Source organism: Fukomys damarensis, unplaced genomic scaffold (assembly GCF_012274545.1).
Source record: "Fukomys damarensis isolate Sample0158 unplaced genomic scaffold, DMR_v1.0_HiC HiC_scaffold_15, whole genome shotgun sequence".
NCBI lineage: Eukaryota > Metazoa > Chordata > Mammalia > Rodentia > Bathyergidae > Fukomys > Fukomys damarensis.
This window is the reverse complement of record NW_022900927.1, coordinates 10,577,094-10,596,018: the sequence shown is the minus strand read 5'-3', so window position 1 is coordinate 10,596,018 and position 18,925 is coordinate 10,577,094. Positions and strand designations below refer to the sequence as shown.

Below are 18,925 nucleotides of genomic sequence, written 5' to 3'. Positions count from 1 at the left end.
TTCACTTAGGAGTATATCCTCAAAATGTTCAAGTTTTTCAATTAATTGCTATATGAACTTAGACACGCCTCTTAGTTTCCTAAACATCTGAATAGAGCTAATGAAAATTTCTACCTGTGAAGGCTTTTAATTTAACTAAAATTTGGAAAATGTGTGTAAAAGTGTGTAAATTGTAAAGCACTGTGCAATTTATTTTTAATTTTTAACAGAATATATAATATTTAAAATTTTAACAATAAGATTTCTATATTAGTAAAGTATTTTCTGCTTGCTTTACTTGTGTTATACTTCTGGGTGGAACAGTGACCTCTTCAGGAAACATTTATTTGGCATGCCAGGAAATCTCACCCGAAAACAAACAAGTCACTTATGGCTAAACTTCACAAATAAATACAATACTCCTCTGTAAAAGCAATCCCAAGGGGGTTATTGTAAAGTAAATTCGATGTTTGTGTGCATATATATATATATATATGCACTAATTTAACTGCCTTAATATATTATGCTGAATTCAATGAAGGACAAATGAAGTTCTATATTTATCCCATGAAACAATTCCTCTATCCAAGAATCAGTACTTTTTTTTTTCATTTTTTTCTTAGTACATGTTTGCAGTACATAATGTTTACATTCCTCGTGAGGAACTGTTACATGTACATAGTAGAGTACATTTTAATTCCCTTTTCATCCCCTTTTCCTTCCTTTCCTCCTCTCTCCATCCATATCTTGATCCCCTTCCTTTATCAAACGTAGGCAGCCTAGATAAGGGACTACTGGTTATATTAATTCTAAGGGAAATAAAAACTTACCAACAGAAAAAAATCTACAGATTTTAGTTACTTAATTTCATAAATATAAATGTTTTTAAAATGCCTTCTAGTAATGTCTTATGTTTATTTTACTCACTTCAAGTTAGACTTTGATAGTTCTCATATTCGTATGTTCTCACAAAATATACTACTTTACTGATGAACAGTTCTAACTTTTAATCTTGGGCAGAATCTCAGGAAGATATACATGTTTATGCTTGGAAGTTAAGAGAGACCCATCGAATGAATTATTTAGGACAATATGGTAAAATATATCTAAGTCTATGCACATAGTATTCTTTGCCAAAGAAAAAGAATTTCAACTAAATATAAAAGTGTCATAAATCAAAAGGCCTATATTAGATTTTCTTTGGGAATTTTTTGTACTTATTGAAGCAAAACTGACAAAACATAAAATTAACTTTTTTGGTGGTACTAGAAACTTGAACACAGACCCTGTGCATCGAGGAAGTCCTTTTTTATTTTGAGATAGGGTTCACTAAGTTACCTAGGCTGGGCTTCAGCTTGTTCTCCTCTTGCCCGAGTCTCTCAGATTGTTGAGATTACAGGCATGTACCACCTTGGCCAGGTCAGAATTAACCATTTTTAAGTAAACAAGTCATTATATTCATTCTATTTACATTATATTCATTATATTCAGAATGTTTATGCAATCATTACCCTAATCTAGTTCCTTCTCTATCACCCCAAAGAGAAACCCAGCACCCACTGAACAGCTGTTTCTCTTACACTTTACTTTATAAAAGCCAAACATAATGCCTGAGGTAAGAGGTTTATAACAGGATTAACATTCCCAGCTAGTGACCTGGGTCAATATGCCATCTTCATATCTTATTAATGTGAAACAGATAATTTCTCAATATCAGCTCTATATCACCACCTGAGTAAGTTTGGTGAACAGGTAAGTCACCATTAAGATATTTCTCAGACAGAGCTGGGGATTTAGCTCAGTGGTTCCGCCGCCTGCCTCACAAGCACAAGGACCCGAGTTTGATCCCCGGTACCAAAAAAAGATATTTCTCAGACAAAAAGAAAAGCTTGGTAAAATATTATTTGCAGGTTTGTGAAATTCTTTAACCCTGAAAGTTAATTTCTCATAAATGAAGCCTAGACTCTAGGAATAGCTGAAGAACAATATACTCTGACTACATTCATTTCTATCTACAAATATGAAACCATAGTTCTTTTTCTTTCTTTAATGACAGCTTTTTCAAAACTGTATTTAATACTTTGTTACATGGAAATAGACAAGTATTCAAACCGTATGACCCTAAATAATTCTGTAACTAAAATTAAACAAAAAGAGAATTTTATTCTAAATAGACATGCAAATTTAACAATGCATAACTTTCAGTTATCCAAAATACAATTATAGGAAAACACTGATAATTTTCTCAGAATTCCATTCCATGTATCTTTGAAAGGATGTATTTTGTATAGTTTAAGAACATACTGTGTGACCTAAGCTGGTAGGAACTGAAACTGCCAGCTCCAGGACTCACGTTATTGTCCAAACATTTACATTGACCACAGATCTCCATGAAATTGCACACAAATGACATATTGGCTGCTGTTCACTAAATATGTTTACCAAGGTAATTGTCATCTTCTGCTTTTCCAGAATAGCTGTGCTGAAGAATTTCAATATTTGTTGCTCCTGTGGGAATCCTTACAACAACATTGTAACCTGCAATACAATTTTATACATGTTGAATTTCACAAAAAGCAGATGTTCTAAAGGATTATTGCTGAATGACCGAAAATTACAAATGGCAAAGTCACTCTTCATTTTGTTTTATCTTTAAAAATTATACAGTGGATATTCCTTTTGAATCAAGGCCTTAACAAATCGCTGAGGATTGAGAAAAAGTGGTTGTTGCTCAGGAACATACAGAGTTTAAGATTCTTAAAATACAACTTTTCTTAATTTTTTCGTAGTTCTAAAATTCTTAACATAGTTTAGAAATAAAGCTAGGCTTTTCACTATTCAGATGTTTAGTACATGTATTCATTTTTAAGTTAGACTTAATATTTTTATATTTTATACATTCTACTGGAAACAGAATTTCAAATTCTATCCACAAATCCAGGAGAGAGCAACACTACTAGGCAATGTTATGTTATATTCACAGAGACTCAGTGAATGGCAAGTTTCATTACTGGAAAATAATGATAATTTTTTTAAAGTTAAATTTTCCATAAGCTTTTAGTTTGTAGTATAACAAATTGCAACCCCTACATCTACTTCCAATATTATATTCAACTAAAATTCTATTAATAAATTTACTATGAGAAAAATAAAAACTTACTGAAGTGAAATGAACATCATATCTGGGCTGAGACCTAATTCAGCAATACTAGCAATGCTTAAAACAGGAAGTACTTTATTAAATCTATATTAAACAAGAAAAAATTTTCCCGATAAAACACTCATTACACAGTGTGCAAATATTCTTAGGTTTAGTGTACAATTAATTGTCTTCTAATGACATTATTTTTGGTTTTTCTTTGTCCTTTTTTATTAAGATTTATCCACATTAAATAATGAGAAGTTACAATTTTTCTCATGTACTTCATTTGATAAATATGGAATAAATCTAAGAAGTATAAATTTAAGAGAACTTCAATTTACTGTCCTGGTACAAGATCACCTTGGAGCAACCTTATTTATATCTTGTTAAGGTATCGCATTCTAAATAAAAGGTGATACATTATGTGATGATTCTATATGCATTATATGCATATTGCTTATAGGTTTTGAATCTCCAAGAATAATTTCAACTCATCTCTTTTTGCTATAAAATATTCTGCTCCACTACTTAAAGCCTTGGCTAGTTTATTTTTACAAGGCAAGCATAGGCATTATGAAAGTAACAAGGGTAAATGAGACCAGCAGGGGGCAGAAGTGAGATAAATGTGTTCAAATCCTGTGCACGATTGTTTTCATTTACAAACTGAATCACAACATAATTATTTCAAGGTTAAACATTTAATCTTCATTTCAGACTTGTGTTTTTATTCTTGAAAAGAGTACTTTTCATCAAATACAGACTACAATTAATGTGTGTCTCTTTCTACAAGGAGATTAAATGTGTGGGGCTTCCATGAAATAATGAATAGTAACAACTAAGAAGACTATGTCAAAGGATGCAATAACCAGAGTAATTAATATTAATAAGTGCTGCCAGCGTATTAGAGAATTAAATCTAGCATACTTTCCTCTTAAAGATATCTATTTTGAGTTTTAAATTATACCTCTTTATTAAGTAGTAATATGTCGACACATATATGAACACAATTTAATGCTGAAAAATGAGACTTTAAAAATGCATTTTTATTTTGCAAGGAAAGTTTTAAAGATGTTTTTTATCTATTTATGTATTACCTTTAAATAGAAAAACGCTGGCCCAGAAAATTTTAGAATGGAACATATTTGAGGTATTTTCATAATAATTTTGAATAAAATTGGAATCATGGTGAAATAGCAATTATGTTTATGGTCCAGTGCTTCTTGAGAAAGCAAATGTGATGATAATTAGGAACCAACACTTAAGTTAATGGTTTCACCTTTTACAGTCAATTAATATTTTCAATGTAGCATTAAGAAGAAATATAACAGACTAGGTCACACCAAAAAGAGAAGTAGTTCAAATGATAAAAGTAACTGAACCAAGTTTCCTGGGGGAAAAAAACCATGAAAATATACTTACAGAAACATTACTAAAAGCACTTCATTGGTTGGTGGACTATTTATATATCACTGGATTTACTCTTTTAGACTCATAAATGCACTTTGTATATCTTAAAGAATTATATCTCTCTTGAGCAAATGAATTCATTAATTCAAAGGTACTCTGTTATGGGCCAGCTTTCCCTTTTCAGGCTAAAATTCCCAGGACTCACAACATAAAGGAGAAGAGCTTTAGTTTGGCTCATAATTCCAGTAGCTTCATTCTGTGCTCAGCCAGCTTCCTGGCAGGAAGCATGGAGGAAAGGCATAGGACGGAACAAAGTTGCTCACATTATCGTGGCCAGGAAGCAGAGCAGGGGAACAGAGGCAGGGGCTAGGGACCAGGTACAGTGGACAAAGTCCCCCAAATCAAGCCTCTGTAATCCTGACAGACACACCCAGAAGTACCTCCCTAAGCTCCTGATGGCTCCCAAAGCCATCAAGTTCACCATCTGGTTTAACTGTAACATCTAACATAAGATTTAATTTTTGATATTTAGAAAATTTTTCCTCACAATTATTTCAGAATGAGGTTTTGACACAAAACAATACCAAACCTTACTACTATACTAGCATTATACACTCCAGGAGTATATCAAATAAAATGGAAAACTAGAAACAAATCCACAATGTACCATAATGGGCACTGTTGAAGACACCAGCCATGGTCCTGCAGGAAGAGTTATCTCCACCACATACTCCACATTTGTCTCTCTTGGCCTTGGAGTTTAACACGTGATCACAGCCAGCTTGCTTCAAAATGCAATTGTTAAAATTCATATTACAAAGTGATTAATTGTAAACATGATGTTCTTAAATTTACAAGATCCCAACAATGAATGTAACTGTACTGTATCCCTAAAATGTACCAATAAACTCAATTAAAGCTGAAAAAAATTTACAAAATTCTCTTTCCAAATAGTCTTTCCATTAATAGGAAATTCAAAACAGATTTTTTCCAGAGTACTTATTGATCTCAAAACTCCATTCACATGATCTAAAAGAACATTGTTTTTCAAAGGATTATCCATATAATTCCTGCATCAAAATCATATGCAGTGGCATTTAAAAAAACAGATTCTCAGTTTTCTGAATTAATATCTTGGGAGGTAAAACCTAGGAATCCACATCGTACCCCTGACACAGTAGTTTCTCTATCCATCTGAAACTACTCTTTAAAGAAAGATAATTTAAAGAGACAAAAGCATGATAAAACAGGTAACATAGTAGATATAATATAAAAAGATGCTTTTATAATTCATTTTTTAAAAAACATCAACTTATAATAAGGCCGTTTTCAAATAAATAGTTGAAAGAAACAATTTATCCAAACTAATACTCAGCATCCTAATGTGCTTATTAAAAGAATGTATAAATACATATAAAAATGAATGGTCCACCACTGGGATTTAGAGAACAAGGGTAGCTGCTTTCCATAGAGAAGTAATCGTCTGTAACTCATATTTCTTTGACTAGTCCTCTACGCTAAGCGATCAGGAGAGAAAATTTGACAAGCCTTATGATGTTTCTTCAGTACTAGCAATTAATCCCAGGGCCTCCAGACTGAGATGAATATCTGATGCCTTCCCCCCACCTCTTTGTAATGTTTTAAGATAGGGTCTTGCTAAGTCATGCCCAGGATGGGCTCAAGTTAGTTCTCCTCATGCCTCAGCCGCCCGGAGTGTTGGGATTACCAGCATGTGTCACCATGTCTAGCTTCTCACAGAAAATGTTTCCAAAATAAACATTTTTATTGTATTGCCTGAAAGAAGGATGTGTCTATATGCTCAATAATCTTCATCATATTTTATCATATTCACTTATATAAAGCATAAGTTTTTCAGGCCACTTAAACAAACATTTCTTAATATGTAACTCATTTTCAATTTATAAATTACTGTAAATCTCTTTGATCACCTCATTAGCTCTTTGGATGCAAGGCCTTAACACCTAAGTAAATGGTAATAGATATATATTGGTTTACAGAGAGATGAAATTAAGTTCCTTCTTAACCAAAGGAAGGAGCTCATAAGAATACACTGACATTGTTTAGACAGCATGCACCATCCCAGTTCTCCAACCCAACATCCATGCTCAACATCACCACCCGCAATGCTGGTCTTAATGAAGATTTTATCTTTCACCAACAACCCTGTCAAATGGCCCCGCCCCCACAGTCTTCCAGCCCAGCACGTTCTGAACATTCTAAAGTGCAAAGCAAATCCCATCTGTCCTTCCACTGAACCCTTCTGTAGATCTCCAAAGAGTTCAAACAAAAAGTTTTCAAACAAAAAGCAACCATCTGCTCAACCCTACTCCCTTACTTCTCCACCTTTCTAGAACATTATCATCTATACTTAGCCCCCGGGCTCACACTCCTCTGAAGACTTCTCAGAATCCATTACTTCTCTCCCCATACAACAAGACGCTCCTTCCTGGAGAGCCCCCGTGCTGTCTCTTAAAAGACCTCTAGTTGCTGCGTTCTAATTGTTCACAGGCTACTGCCCCTGGAATCTGTGGGTAAGGACTGTGCTCCGTTTGTCTATCCTGGTGATATGAACAGTACCTGATGTGTAGTCGCTATTCAGTGTTTGCTAAATGTTCAGAAGTAAGAGACAGAAGGCTAGAGAGGGGTAGGGAGGAATGAATGGATTCAGTGTCCACACTATGTTACTTTGGTCATGTCTGAAGTAGCAAACGCACTTTACAACCCTGTATCTTCTACCCTTTTAGAAAGCCACCACCATCTTTATCTTGATTTTCAATACTTAGCAAAATAGAATCCAAAGAGGAACTTTAAACTTGTCTGCATCAGCAAAGTTATAGGGACTGTCTAGTAACAAAGGACTGTCTAGTAACCATACTCCGGCAGAGTATGATGTCAAAGCCTCCTTTATTGGAATTCATCAGTATTCTGAAGTAACAGTAATATTTGGTCAAGCAATAGAAAGAAGAAGAAGGAATATTTGGTTAGAGAAAGAGAAATAAAATATTATTCTTAAACTCCCTTCAAATGTAACAGAAACACAGCTGACTTACCCGGCAGAGGCCTTGAACACAGATGTCATTGGTTTCAGTTCCACATGGGGTACCATCAGCAACCCTATCCTTTAACTGGTAGAAATTCGTGGTTCCAGCAACCCGACAATAGAGTTTACAGCGATCCTTTATGGCAACTATTTTAAAAAAGTCAAATTGTACATGTACAATGAGAAAGCTATGTGTCCCTCTGTCTCACAAACTTCTACATCAAAGAACCACTGTAACTACTTACTCCCACTGTATTTTGGAAGCCACCTCACATTAGGAGAAAGACCATTGATGTTGAAATGTTGACCATCAAAATCAGAGCACTGCTTCTCTCGGAAGTCTTGCTGGCCTTTTGGACATGAATCAGTATTACATGATCGAAATTTCATCCTGCGGCCCACACAGTACTTTCCTCCGTTTCTTGGCCTAGTCAAATTCATTACATTTTAAAGCACATCAGTACAACATTATCTGTACCATTTACTTCCACAACTGTTCCATTCTTTCCAGGAATAGGAAAATCATTAATGTGGTGCTAACATTTGTTTTTTCTTTTAGTGGAAACAGATAATGGGTTTTTTAAGCAATTCTCTGCTCATGAGCTAAAAAATATCCACATGAGGCCTGGAGGGCAGAAATGGAATTTTTTGGGGGGAGGGCAAGATTAACAAGAAATTAATGACAGGATTTTGTTTTAAAACTTCAAAAAGGGGTTTGGTCATCTTCTGAAAACAAAACAAAAACCTACAAAGCCAAAGACAATGACAAGAGAAGACACCACAGAAAAAGGAAATATTCGTGTTTCTTTGTTCTTTGTCAGGTACAGCCTACTTGGCACTCAGTTCAAGCAGTTTCATGGTATCAATCTATAATCGTCTCTTTTCAACTTATAATAGAAAATGAGAATGCTTGGGAATTTTGGGAATAGAAATACTCCTAGTATAATTTAGCTACTCTAAAATTCAAACAAATTTGTCAGGTTTTATTCTGAATATGTCACCTTTCTGCACTAAAATGCTTGTTACTAGGACATGAAAAAAAGTGTATCATATTGCTTAACAAATTATATTTAATATATACAATGGGAACATTTATTTAAAAAACTTTATGAAGGAGCATTCAGAAACTCTTTTAAACAGTTTGATAAGGAGAAAGATACGCTTCAGTACTTATGACATTGATACATCTAATACATGAGAAGGAGAGGAAGAAAATGTGACCTGTCGAACTACACAAAGCAATAAACTAAATAACCAGATTAAATGTTTTCTCCAGGCAAGACAAAACATAAGTGGAATGACCTAGGACCTCTCAATAGGTTAAATGTGAAATACCATTATGGTTCTGCCATTTATATTTACAAATATTTCCTAATTTTGTACTAAATCAGAAAACAAAAATAAATTATGAAAAAAATGCTTCTCAGTTAAGGTTATAAAACGTAATTTATCTAGATTTTGTTTTAAGGTCCAAGTCTTATAAAATAGTATGGCTTAAAGTATTCCAGAAGTTTTCTGAATCTCAGAAACTTACAGACTGACCTCCAATTTCAGAAGTAAATGAAACAGGTGTTTATTTTCTGGTGCCTTGAGATAAACTTAATTTACAGTGACATTAAAGAAAAACATACTCAGGGCGATTACAGAGCCTGGTTGTGCTTTTGATTCCACCTCCACACGTTCTTGAACAGGAACTGTAAGGTCGCCATGGTCCCCATTCACCATCTACAGGACGAGTCTCCATTTGTTTATGTACACACAGCCCATGGTGGCAATGCTATGAAAATAATAAACACACAGCAAGGGACGATTCATGTATATCTAGTTAAAGCATCATGATAATTATAACAACATCAAAAAGATCAATACAGTAATCTGTAAACAGTTTTAAACAAACTTACTAAGAAATATGATTACATTTTATATCAATTTTTGAATATTTCCTATCATCTGCTGAGCAACTGTAGGATCTGTGCTTTTGAGATTTAAAGTCTCATTGGAGAAAAGAGGAAAATTAAATAATAAGATGGAAAATGATGCTTTTTTAAAAGAAGCAAATAAATATTAGTTTAATACTGTATATTTCCATGCTTTCATTTTTGTACTCCAACATATATTTGACTCTCCCACTATTTTTGAGAACTTTCTATTCTTATCCCATCCACAGTGCCAAATAATAAGTTTCTTACCTTCATCAATAAAATGAAAACTCACAGAAGAACCTACACATAATGTCTCACCACTCCTTCTACTTACCCAACAGAATCTGAATCTGGCCAGGTCCTGGCTCTATCTTAATTACTCAGAATCCAAATTTCTCTTCCGAACTCCCAACTCACATACAGCTACTTACATATATTTACCTGAATGTCTACTAAACATTTCAAAAGCATACCTGAAACCAAAATTCTGCCTTTCCCCCAAACACCTGTTTGTCCTGAGTTGTTCCAGGTAGTTCCGAAAAAAAAGTACAATCATCCCATCTTCTCTTCCTCCTTGAACAGTCCACATCAAAAACATGAGCATATGTTCTAGTTCCTTCTGAACTATACCAAAACTTGCCTTTTCAATCTTCCTCATTGTTACTTCTCTGGTTTTAGCCACCAGCATCTTGCAGCTCTAACACTGCAGCAAGTGACAGGCAGCCTCTGTTTCTACTCTTGTTCTCTACAATGCAGAATGATTATTTTTAAAACTTAGCTCTTAAACTAAGTCAGGTGATGAGTCTCTTCAAATCCTTCAATTTGTTTGCTCTATATAAACACAAACTTCTTACAATGGCCTGCACGTCTCTGTGTAATATTTCTTCAGGTACTTCCTACAAGTCTCATTTTTCCTTCCTTTTAGCCCAACTACAATTCCACCTTGCTCTTCCTTGAACACTTCAGCTTTACCCTAGTCTTAGGAGCTCAGCTATGCCACTCAACTAGAACTCACCCTAGATACCATCATAGCTAATTCCCTCACATCCTTTAAGACAGTTCAATTAGTAACTTCATGTAAGGTCTATCTTGACCACTATATCTTAAATAGCAATCTGCCCTCTTCTACAAGAAAATTAAGATCTTTTTTCTTCTGTATTTTTCTTCTGCATGATATCAACTATATCCACAATGCCATTATATTAATTATTTGTAATATTCTAGTCTGCTCCTAGAATGTAAGTTCTCTGAAGTCAGGTATCATATTTTCTTTGTTCAAACACATATCTTCAGCACCCAGAATAGTGCTGGACATAGCAGGCCCCTTAATAAGTGTTTGTTGAATGAATAAATCCTAATCAAGTTGATTAGCAGTATGAACAAATAACCATCTGTGTGAGCAAATTACCCACTATGAGAAAGCCATATGAGAAGTGAACAAAACAAAATCTCAAAGTAGGATGTACTATGTACAAGTGCAATCTATGGGCATCTCTCAGGAATAATGAAAATAAACCTCTCTTGAAATGTGTGTGTGTATGTGTGTGTGTGTGTTTTAGGTATGTAATCCAGGTGATTAGAGAGTGAGAAGGATAGTAATTAATCATGTAGTAAAATTAAATCATCCTATGGGTTCACCATGGCTTCACGGAAGTTGATTTACTATCAAAAGTATTTAATATAAAGACTCACTTATAAGACAGTCACAAGACTAAGAGACCACAGGACAGTGAGGATGAACTTTTCAGGGCTTTCAAAGATACAAACAGCTCAGAGTGCTGTGCATCCCATAGGTTCACCATCACTGCTATAGGAGAACGTTAAGACAAAATTATACCACAGGGTATTTTTTAAAAAGCTTCCTTCAGTTAGAAGCCCAGTTAATAATGAATACAGGTAACATGCAGGGCTCACAGTTTTTAAGTAATAAAAAGAGAATTTGCATCTATTGTGACTCAAATATTGTACCCTAAATGCCATCTCTGCTCTTTGTACTGATTTTAAAGGGTTTTAAAGTACATCTCAGTATCTCATCATATTTACTTTGAATTCACTGAATCCATGACAACCATACCATCTAATTGAGTGATTATTCAAGTGGTTAAGAAATGAAAACATAAACAAAATAATGAGAGAAATGTATTTTTTAACGGTTAATGTTACTGGTACATTTTAGATATACGTAATGATACCAGTCATCATAGGGAATTTGTACCTGCTCATTATATAACTTGCTTTTTTCCCCACTTCCTTTCCCTCCCTTCCACCCCTCCATTTGTCTACAAAAGCCTTCTTTCTATTTTTTTCCTTCCATTCTCTTTTTTCCTCTTGTCCCCTTTCCTTTCCCCCTTCACCCTCCCTCATTCCACTTCTCATTTAAATATTTTCTTCCCAATTCCCAATATCTGTTATACATTTTCATCCTTATTTATTCTTTTGGTTTGCTGCACTAGAGAAGCAATGTAGTATTTAAACATATGTGTCTGATTTATTTCACTTAAGTGTATGGTCTCAAGGTACATCCATTTAGCTAGAAATGTCTTGAGCTTATCCTTCTTTATAGCAGCACAGTATTCCATTTATAAAACAAAAATCTTCTTTATCCATTCATCAGTTGATGGGCATTTGAGCTGTTTCCAAGACTTAGCTATTACCCATGCTGCTATAAACACAGGTAGGCATATATGACTTTTAATTCTTTTGGAAAGATATCAAGAAAGGGGATAGCTGGATCAAATGAAGCCTCCATCAGAGAATGTATTTTAAAACAACACTGAGACTGTATTTTATATTACTAGAATAGCTAATTTAAAAACAAATCAATGATATCAAACCCTGGCAAAGAAAGAATAACTAGAACTTTCTACATAGCTCAAAGTAATCTGCAATATTGCACATGATTTCAAAATTTGTTTGATATTGTGTTAGGGAGTTAACTATACACTTACTATATTACCAAGAAATTATGCTCCAAGAGAAGCACAAACATGTCTGTAAAAGACTTGTACAGGGATGTTCATAGCCACATTATTCATAACAGTCAAAAAGAAAGAATCTAGCCGGGTGTGGCAGTGCACTGCTGTAATCCCAGCACTCAGGAGGCTGAGGCAGGAGGATCACTGGAAGTTTGAGATCGGCCTGGGCTACATGTGAGTTCCAGGTCAGTCTCAACTACATAGAGAGACCCTGTCTCAAAAACAAAACAAAAACAACAACAAAAAAAGAAAGAATCAAAATGTCTCTTGAGAGGAGAATAAACAAATTAGGTACTCTGTACATCTGATTTGCAATGCTATACAAAGGAATGAAGGGTGAAAGACACAATAATGTGGATAAAGCGCAGAAACATTACCTTGATAAAATGCAGCCTGATCTATCCCCCTTCTCAAAAGAAGCATATACAGTAGATTCCATTTCAGTGAAGATCAAGAACATACAAACACTTCTTTGGAAATAGGAATCAGAATAGGATTGGTTTCTGAAAGGAAGGGAAACTGTCTAGAAACAGGTAACACTGAATTTTTAGAATGGTAGAAATGCACAAATTTTGATTGGGATGTAGGCATCCATATTTGTTAAAACTTACATAGGTTTCAAAAAATAATATTTATGCCCAAACTAGATTTTTACTATAGCAATAAATTTGCTGTAATTAATATATATTTTGAAATTTATCAATCTATCAATCATTATTTTGTCCATGTACAGTCAGTCCTGAAGATTCGTGTTATATATTAAACTTTAAAATTTGCTAAAGGACAGTAAGGCCAACCCTAGATTTTCATCAGATAAAAATTCTGGGGCCTATCAGTACAGAGGAGCAAGACCAGAAGTGGGGAATCCAGCCATGTGGCTGGCAATATAGCCCCACCCCCCTACCATGTGCCTCTGGCTACTGGGCCATACCAGCAACTGGATCTACACTGCACAGAGGCTGAGGGTCAAAATGCCCATTGATCTGAGCCAGAAAATACAGCAGAAGTGAAAAAGAGAAAGAGTGCCTCTCTGAGGCTTCTAGATGAAAATTAAACCCCACTGAAAAGTGAAGAAACTCTCTGCAATAAAGGCACACCAGACCACCATAGTTGGTAAGTTGGTGGGATCACAACCTCGGATTGGAACCTAGACTATCTTCAGGTAAGGGCAGTTGGAACCTGGAGTAGAACCTTGCAGAGTTCAACCCAGCAGGAGCTCAGAGATCTTAATTTGGGCCTTGCAGCCAGAAATCAGCCTGAAACATAGGGTATTTCTGCTGCCTTGCTAAGACTGATTGATTTAGATGTGCACACTGCTATCCATGCTATCTATTGTGTTAGCGGAGACATACCCTGAGACCCTTTATTTTTATTCATTAATTTCAAAGTAATTTTTCCTTTTATTTTTGATAATTTAAAAATGTTCTTTTTTCTCTTTTAAAATTTTTAACTTTCTTCCACTTCTTTTTCTTTTTTCTGTTTTTTCTTTCTCTCATTCTCTCCCACCTTGTTCTTCACTTCTCTCCTTTTTTTGTTCCTATCCTAATTCAATTTTCTTTCTTTTTCTTTTCTTCTCTTTTTCCTTCTCTCAAATGTCATTAGTTTTAAAAGAAAGTGAGTACAGTTTCTAGCCTCTCTATTGTTGTTAGTTTGTTGTGTTCTTGTGTTGGTTCTTTTGTTTTGTATTCTCTTCTCTTCAAAGCTTCCTAGAGTTTGCATAATCTTCCTGTGCCCTCTGGCCTCACTTCTAGCCTTTCCCTATCCTACTTATGTATCCCTCCCTCCCCAACTCCTTCAAAATCCCCATATTGAAAGGTAAAGCTGGTATATTGAAGAGATTACTCACTATAAACATATTTTGGGCTGCTCCACGATTTTACTTTAATTCACACAGTTAAAAGTGATTGATTAATAACTACCACAAACTCTCTCATTTTCTAAACTGTACCTGATGCTGTGGTTGTTGCTGATTGTATCACTTGGGCTGAGGTGTTAACATTGATCTAATCAATTGTCCTTCCAGGTATTATGAAAATGAGAGTCTCAGAGTAATTAGAAATTCAAAACCTAAAAACCAGCTATTTCTAGAAGATCAAAGTATTAACCCAGGAATTAAACCAAAGACAGTTCCAACACAAAAAGAGAAACAGAAGACATTTAAGCAAGGCACAAACACAGACTTCCAGCTCATCAAAGGCAAATTCTAAATAAAACAAGATGGAAAAGTCTGACAATCAACCACCTGGACACCCTAAACTGATAGCACGGGAAATAGAACAGATCAATGAGGCTCTAGAAAAATTCAAAACAAAAATAATTTCCCACATAATAACAGAGATGGTGAGCAGGATGAAAGATAGAATTAGACACTCTAGAACAGAAACAGATTAAAAAAAAAATAGATGAGCTCAGGACCATGATGGAAACCATGAATGCCCAGCATAGGGAAGATGGAAACCAGAAAAAAAAATACAATAGGAAAGAAATGGAATCCATGAAACAGATTCAAACAGATAACCAGATTAGAAACTCTATTAAAAGTATTAGAAGAAGATAGAATATCAGATACAGAAGATAGGATTGTGGTCAGCAACCACAAAAAGAGATGCCTTAAAAATAGTGAGGGACCATGAGAAATTGATTCAACATCTCCTAGATGACACAAAGAAGAATAATATAAGACTAATAGGAATCCATGAAAAAGCAAGAGAATGTACAAATGACATAAAACACTGTTCACAGAATTAATTAACGAAAACTTCCCAAACAGAGGGAAAGAATTTGACATACAGATAAATGAGGTATATAGGACTACAAAAAGTCATGATCAAAAAAATCTACACCTAGACATATAATAATCAAGATCCTGAAAGCCCAATAGAAGAAGAAAATACTACAGTTTGGGAAAAGAAACAAATCACATACAAAGGAAAGCCTATCAGAATCACAGCAGACTTTTCAACACAAACCCTGAACACAAGGAGAGCCTGGAGTGAAGTATTTCACACCATAAAAGAAAACAACCTCCAAACTAGACTAAAGTACACCACAAATCTCTCTTTCAAAATTGGTGGGGAAATAAGATAATTCCATGACAAAGAACACCTGAGAAATTTCACAAATACAAAACGAAGTACTCCAAACACTTCTAAACAATATCCCAGAAAAAGACAATGAAGGTCACAACTCCACAAGGCCGTACAGAGCAAATACACCAGGCAAGGCAAGAAATTAAAGGGAGAGGGGGAAAAATAAAAAACAAAAAGCCAACAACAGGAAAATAACATGACACTGATCAGTCAATACACATCAGTTATAACCATCAATATTGATGGCAAGAATTCACCAATCAAAAGAAATAGACTGGCAGAATGGAATAAGAAGCAAAATCCAACAATATGCTGTATACAAGAAACCTACTTACTTCACAAAGAAATTCATAAACTTAAAGTAAAAGGATGGAAAACAGTTCTCCATGTGACACAAGCCTGAAAAAAAAGCAGAAGTAGGGGAAAGCTAATAAGGAAAAAGAATAAAATATGAGAAAATGAAAAAATGGAAATGAAGTGTTTGTAAAGGCGGAGTGGAGGAGGGGGTGAAGGGAGGGCAGGGACAAGGGGAAAAAATGAGAACCAAGACCTGTCATGTAAAGGCACAAGAACATAATAATGAATGTAACTATACTGTATACCTAAAATGTACCAATAAACTCATGAGGAAAAAAAAAAAATTCCTTCAAAGGACAGCAGGCAGCAGGAATTCCAGAAATAAACTTATCTTTTATAAGCAAAAAAAAAAAAAAAAGCAGGGGTAGCTATCTTATTTTCAGACATAGTAGATTTCAAACCAAAACTAATTAAGAAACACAAAGAATTCCACTACATCCTTGTAAAGGAAACAATCCAAGAGGAAGAGATGACAATCATAAATATTTATGCACCAAATACTAATGCCCCCAATTATACAAAAAAAAAAAAATTAAGGGACATGAAAAACCAAACAAGCACTAAAACAATTGTAGTGGGGGACCTCAATACCCCACTGTCACAAATAGACAGATCATCTAGACAAACAACAACAAAATAATAGAACTGAACCGAGCCTTTGAACAAATAGATTTAATAGATGTCTTCAGAGTGTCCCACCCCACAAAATCAGAATATACATTCTTTTCACATGCACACGGGTTATTCTCCAAAACAGACCACATGTTTAAGTAAATGCAAAGAAATTGAAGTTATCCCCTGTATATTATCAGACCATAGAGCAATTACTTGGAGATCAATAACATAAGAAATGGCAAAAACTTCACAAAAATGTGGAAATTTAATAAACTATCCTGAATAACCAATGGGTCACAGATAAAATTAAAGAAGACATTAGACAGTTTCTACAAATAATAATGCCAATTGAACAGACAGAAATCTAAGGGACACAATGAAAGCAGTTCTATGAAGGAAATTCATAGCAGTGAATGATCATACTAGGAAAATAGACAACCTAATGCTCAAATAAACAACCTAATGCTGAACCTTAAGCTCCTAGAAAAAGAAAAGCAAGACAAAACCAAAGGGAGGAAATTATGGAGATCAGAGCAGAAATAATGCAATGGAGACTAAGGGAATGATACAAAAAAAATCAATGAATTAAAGAGTTGGTTTTTCAAAAAACTAAATAAAATTGATAAGCCCTTAGCCAAGCTTATTTTAAAAAGTGAAAGAAAAGGCTCAAATGCATGCAATTAGGAATGAAAAAGGAGAAGTAACAACAGATTCAGCAGAAATCCAGAGGGTCATCAATACCTACTTTGAGAATCTGTACTCTAACAAAATGGAAAATAAAGAAGAAATGGACAGATTCCTAGATATGTATGAATTACCAAAGTTGAATCAAGAAGATATTAAAAGTCTAAACACCCCAATTACAATCACTGAAATTGAAAATGCAATTAAAACATTACCAACAACAACAAAAAAAGCCCAGGTCCTGATGGCTTCATTGCTGAAGTCTACAAGATATTTAGTGAAGAACTATTGATACTACTCTTTAAACTCTTCAGTGGAATTGTAAGGGAAGCAATACTTCCAAATTCATTCCTGGAACCAAATGTTACTTTGATTTCTAAACCAGGGAAAGACCCAACCAAAAAAGAGAACTACAGGCCAATCTCCCTAATGAACATAGATGCAAAAATCCTCAATAAGATACTGGCAAACAGAATACAGAAGGATCATCAAGAAGATCATACAGCCTGACCAAGTTGGATTTATTCCAGGGATGCAAGCATGGTTGAACATACGTAAGTCAATAAATGTAATACACTATATATTAACAAAGTCAAGGACAAAAATCATATGATCATCTCAATAGATGCAGAAAAAGCATTCAACAAAATCAACCATTCATGATAAAAACTACAGAAAATTTGAATAGATGGTCTTTATCTCAACCTGATAAAGGCTATCTATGAATAACCAACAGCTAACATCATACTACATGGTCAAAAACTGAAAACCTTCATGCTAAAATCAGGAACAAGACAAGGATGTCCACTATCGCCACTCCTGTTCAATATAGTCCTGGAAACATTAGCCACAGCATTAGACAAGAGAAAGAAATAAAAGGAATAAAGATAGGAAAGGAAGAAGTTAAATTGTCATTATTTGCTGACAATATAACACCATACATAGAAGACCCAAAAAACCCTGCCAAAAGACTTCTAGACTTAATTGACAGATTCAGTAGAGTAGCTGGATACAACGTCAACACTCAGAAATCAATAGCCTTCTTATACACAAAGACTCACTGAGAGAGAAAAATTAGGGAAACAATTCCTTCCACAATAGCAACCAAAAAATGAAATATCTAGGAATCAATCTAACGCAGGAAGCAAATGACCTCTACATTGAAAGGTACAGCACTCTAAAATAGAGATTGAAGAGGATATAAGAAAATGGAAAGATACCCCTTGCTTCTGGGAGGAAAGACCAAACATAATGAAAATGGCCATACTTCCAAAGCTGCTATAGATTCAATGCAATCCTGATTGAAATCCCAACAGTATATTTCACAGAACTAGAGAAAATAATCCAAAAATTCATTTGAAACCAGAAGAGACCTACAATAACAAAAGCCATTCTAGGCCACAGAGATGTGAAAGGGGGTATCACAATACCCAACTTGAAACTATACTACAAAGCCGCTATGATAAAACAACATGGTACTGGCAAAGAAACAGTGGACTAGATTAGAAGATGCAGAAACAACTCCAGACATACTCAGCTACCTCATCTTTGAAAAAGGAGCCAACCATTCTCACTGGAGGAAAGATACCCTCCTTTAATAAATTGTGTTGGAAAAACTGGATTTCAACCTGCCAAAGACTAAAACTAGACCCTTATCTTTCACCATGCACTAAACTAAAATCCAAGTAGATTAA

At 34.6% G+C, this 18,925-nt stretch overlaps 1 protein-coding gene across 15 annotated transcripts in view; it reads right to left on the bottom strand.

The window, feature by feature from the left end:
- Positions 1–18,925, bottom strand: part of Adamts20 (ADAM metallopeptidase with thrombospondin type 1 motif 20) — a 275,934-nt gene that overhangs the window by 84,876 nt on the left and 172,133 nt on the right. For 13 of the 15 annotated variants that reach the window (XR_004517244.1, XR_004517245.1, XR_004517246.1 and 10 more), the window contains 5 exons: positions 9,221–9,366; positions 7,835–8,016; positions 7,600–7,736; positions 5,196–5,313; positions 2,422–2,517 (listed from right to left, as the gene is read on the bottom strand). Coding sequence is in view for 11 of the 15 variants with exons in the window: in XM_033763587.1 (XP_033619478.1) it covers positions 2,422–2,517; positions 5,196–5,313; positions 7,600–7,736; positions 7,835–8,016; positions 9,221–9,366 (679 nt within the window). In the remaining 4 variants the exon portion in view is untranslated. Of the gene's footprint in view, positions 1–2,421; positions 2,518–5,195; positions 5,314–7,599; positions 7,737–7,834; positions 8,017–9,220; positions 9,367–18,925 lie in introns of those variants that run through there. The other 2 variants (XM_033763591.1, XM_033763592.1) reach the window with 2 other exon arrangements.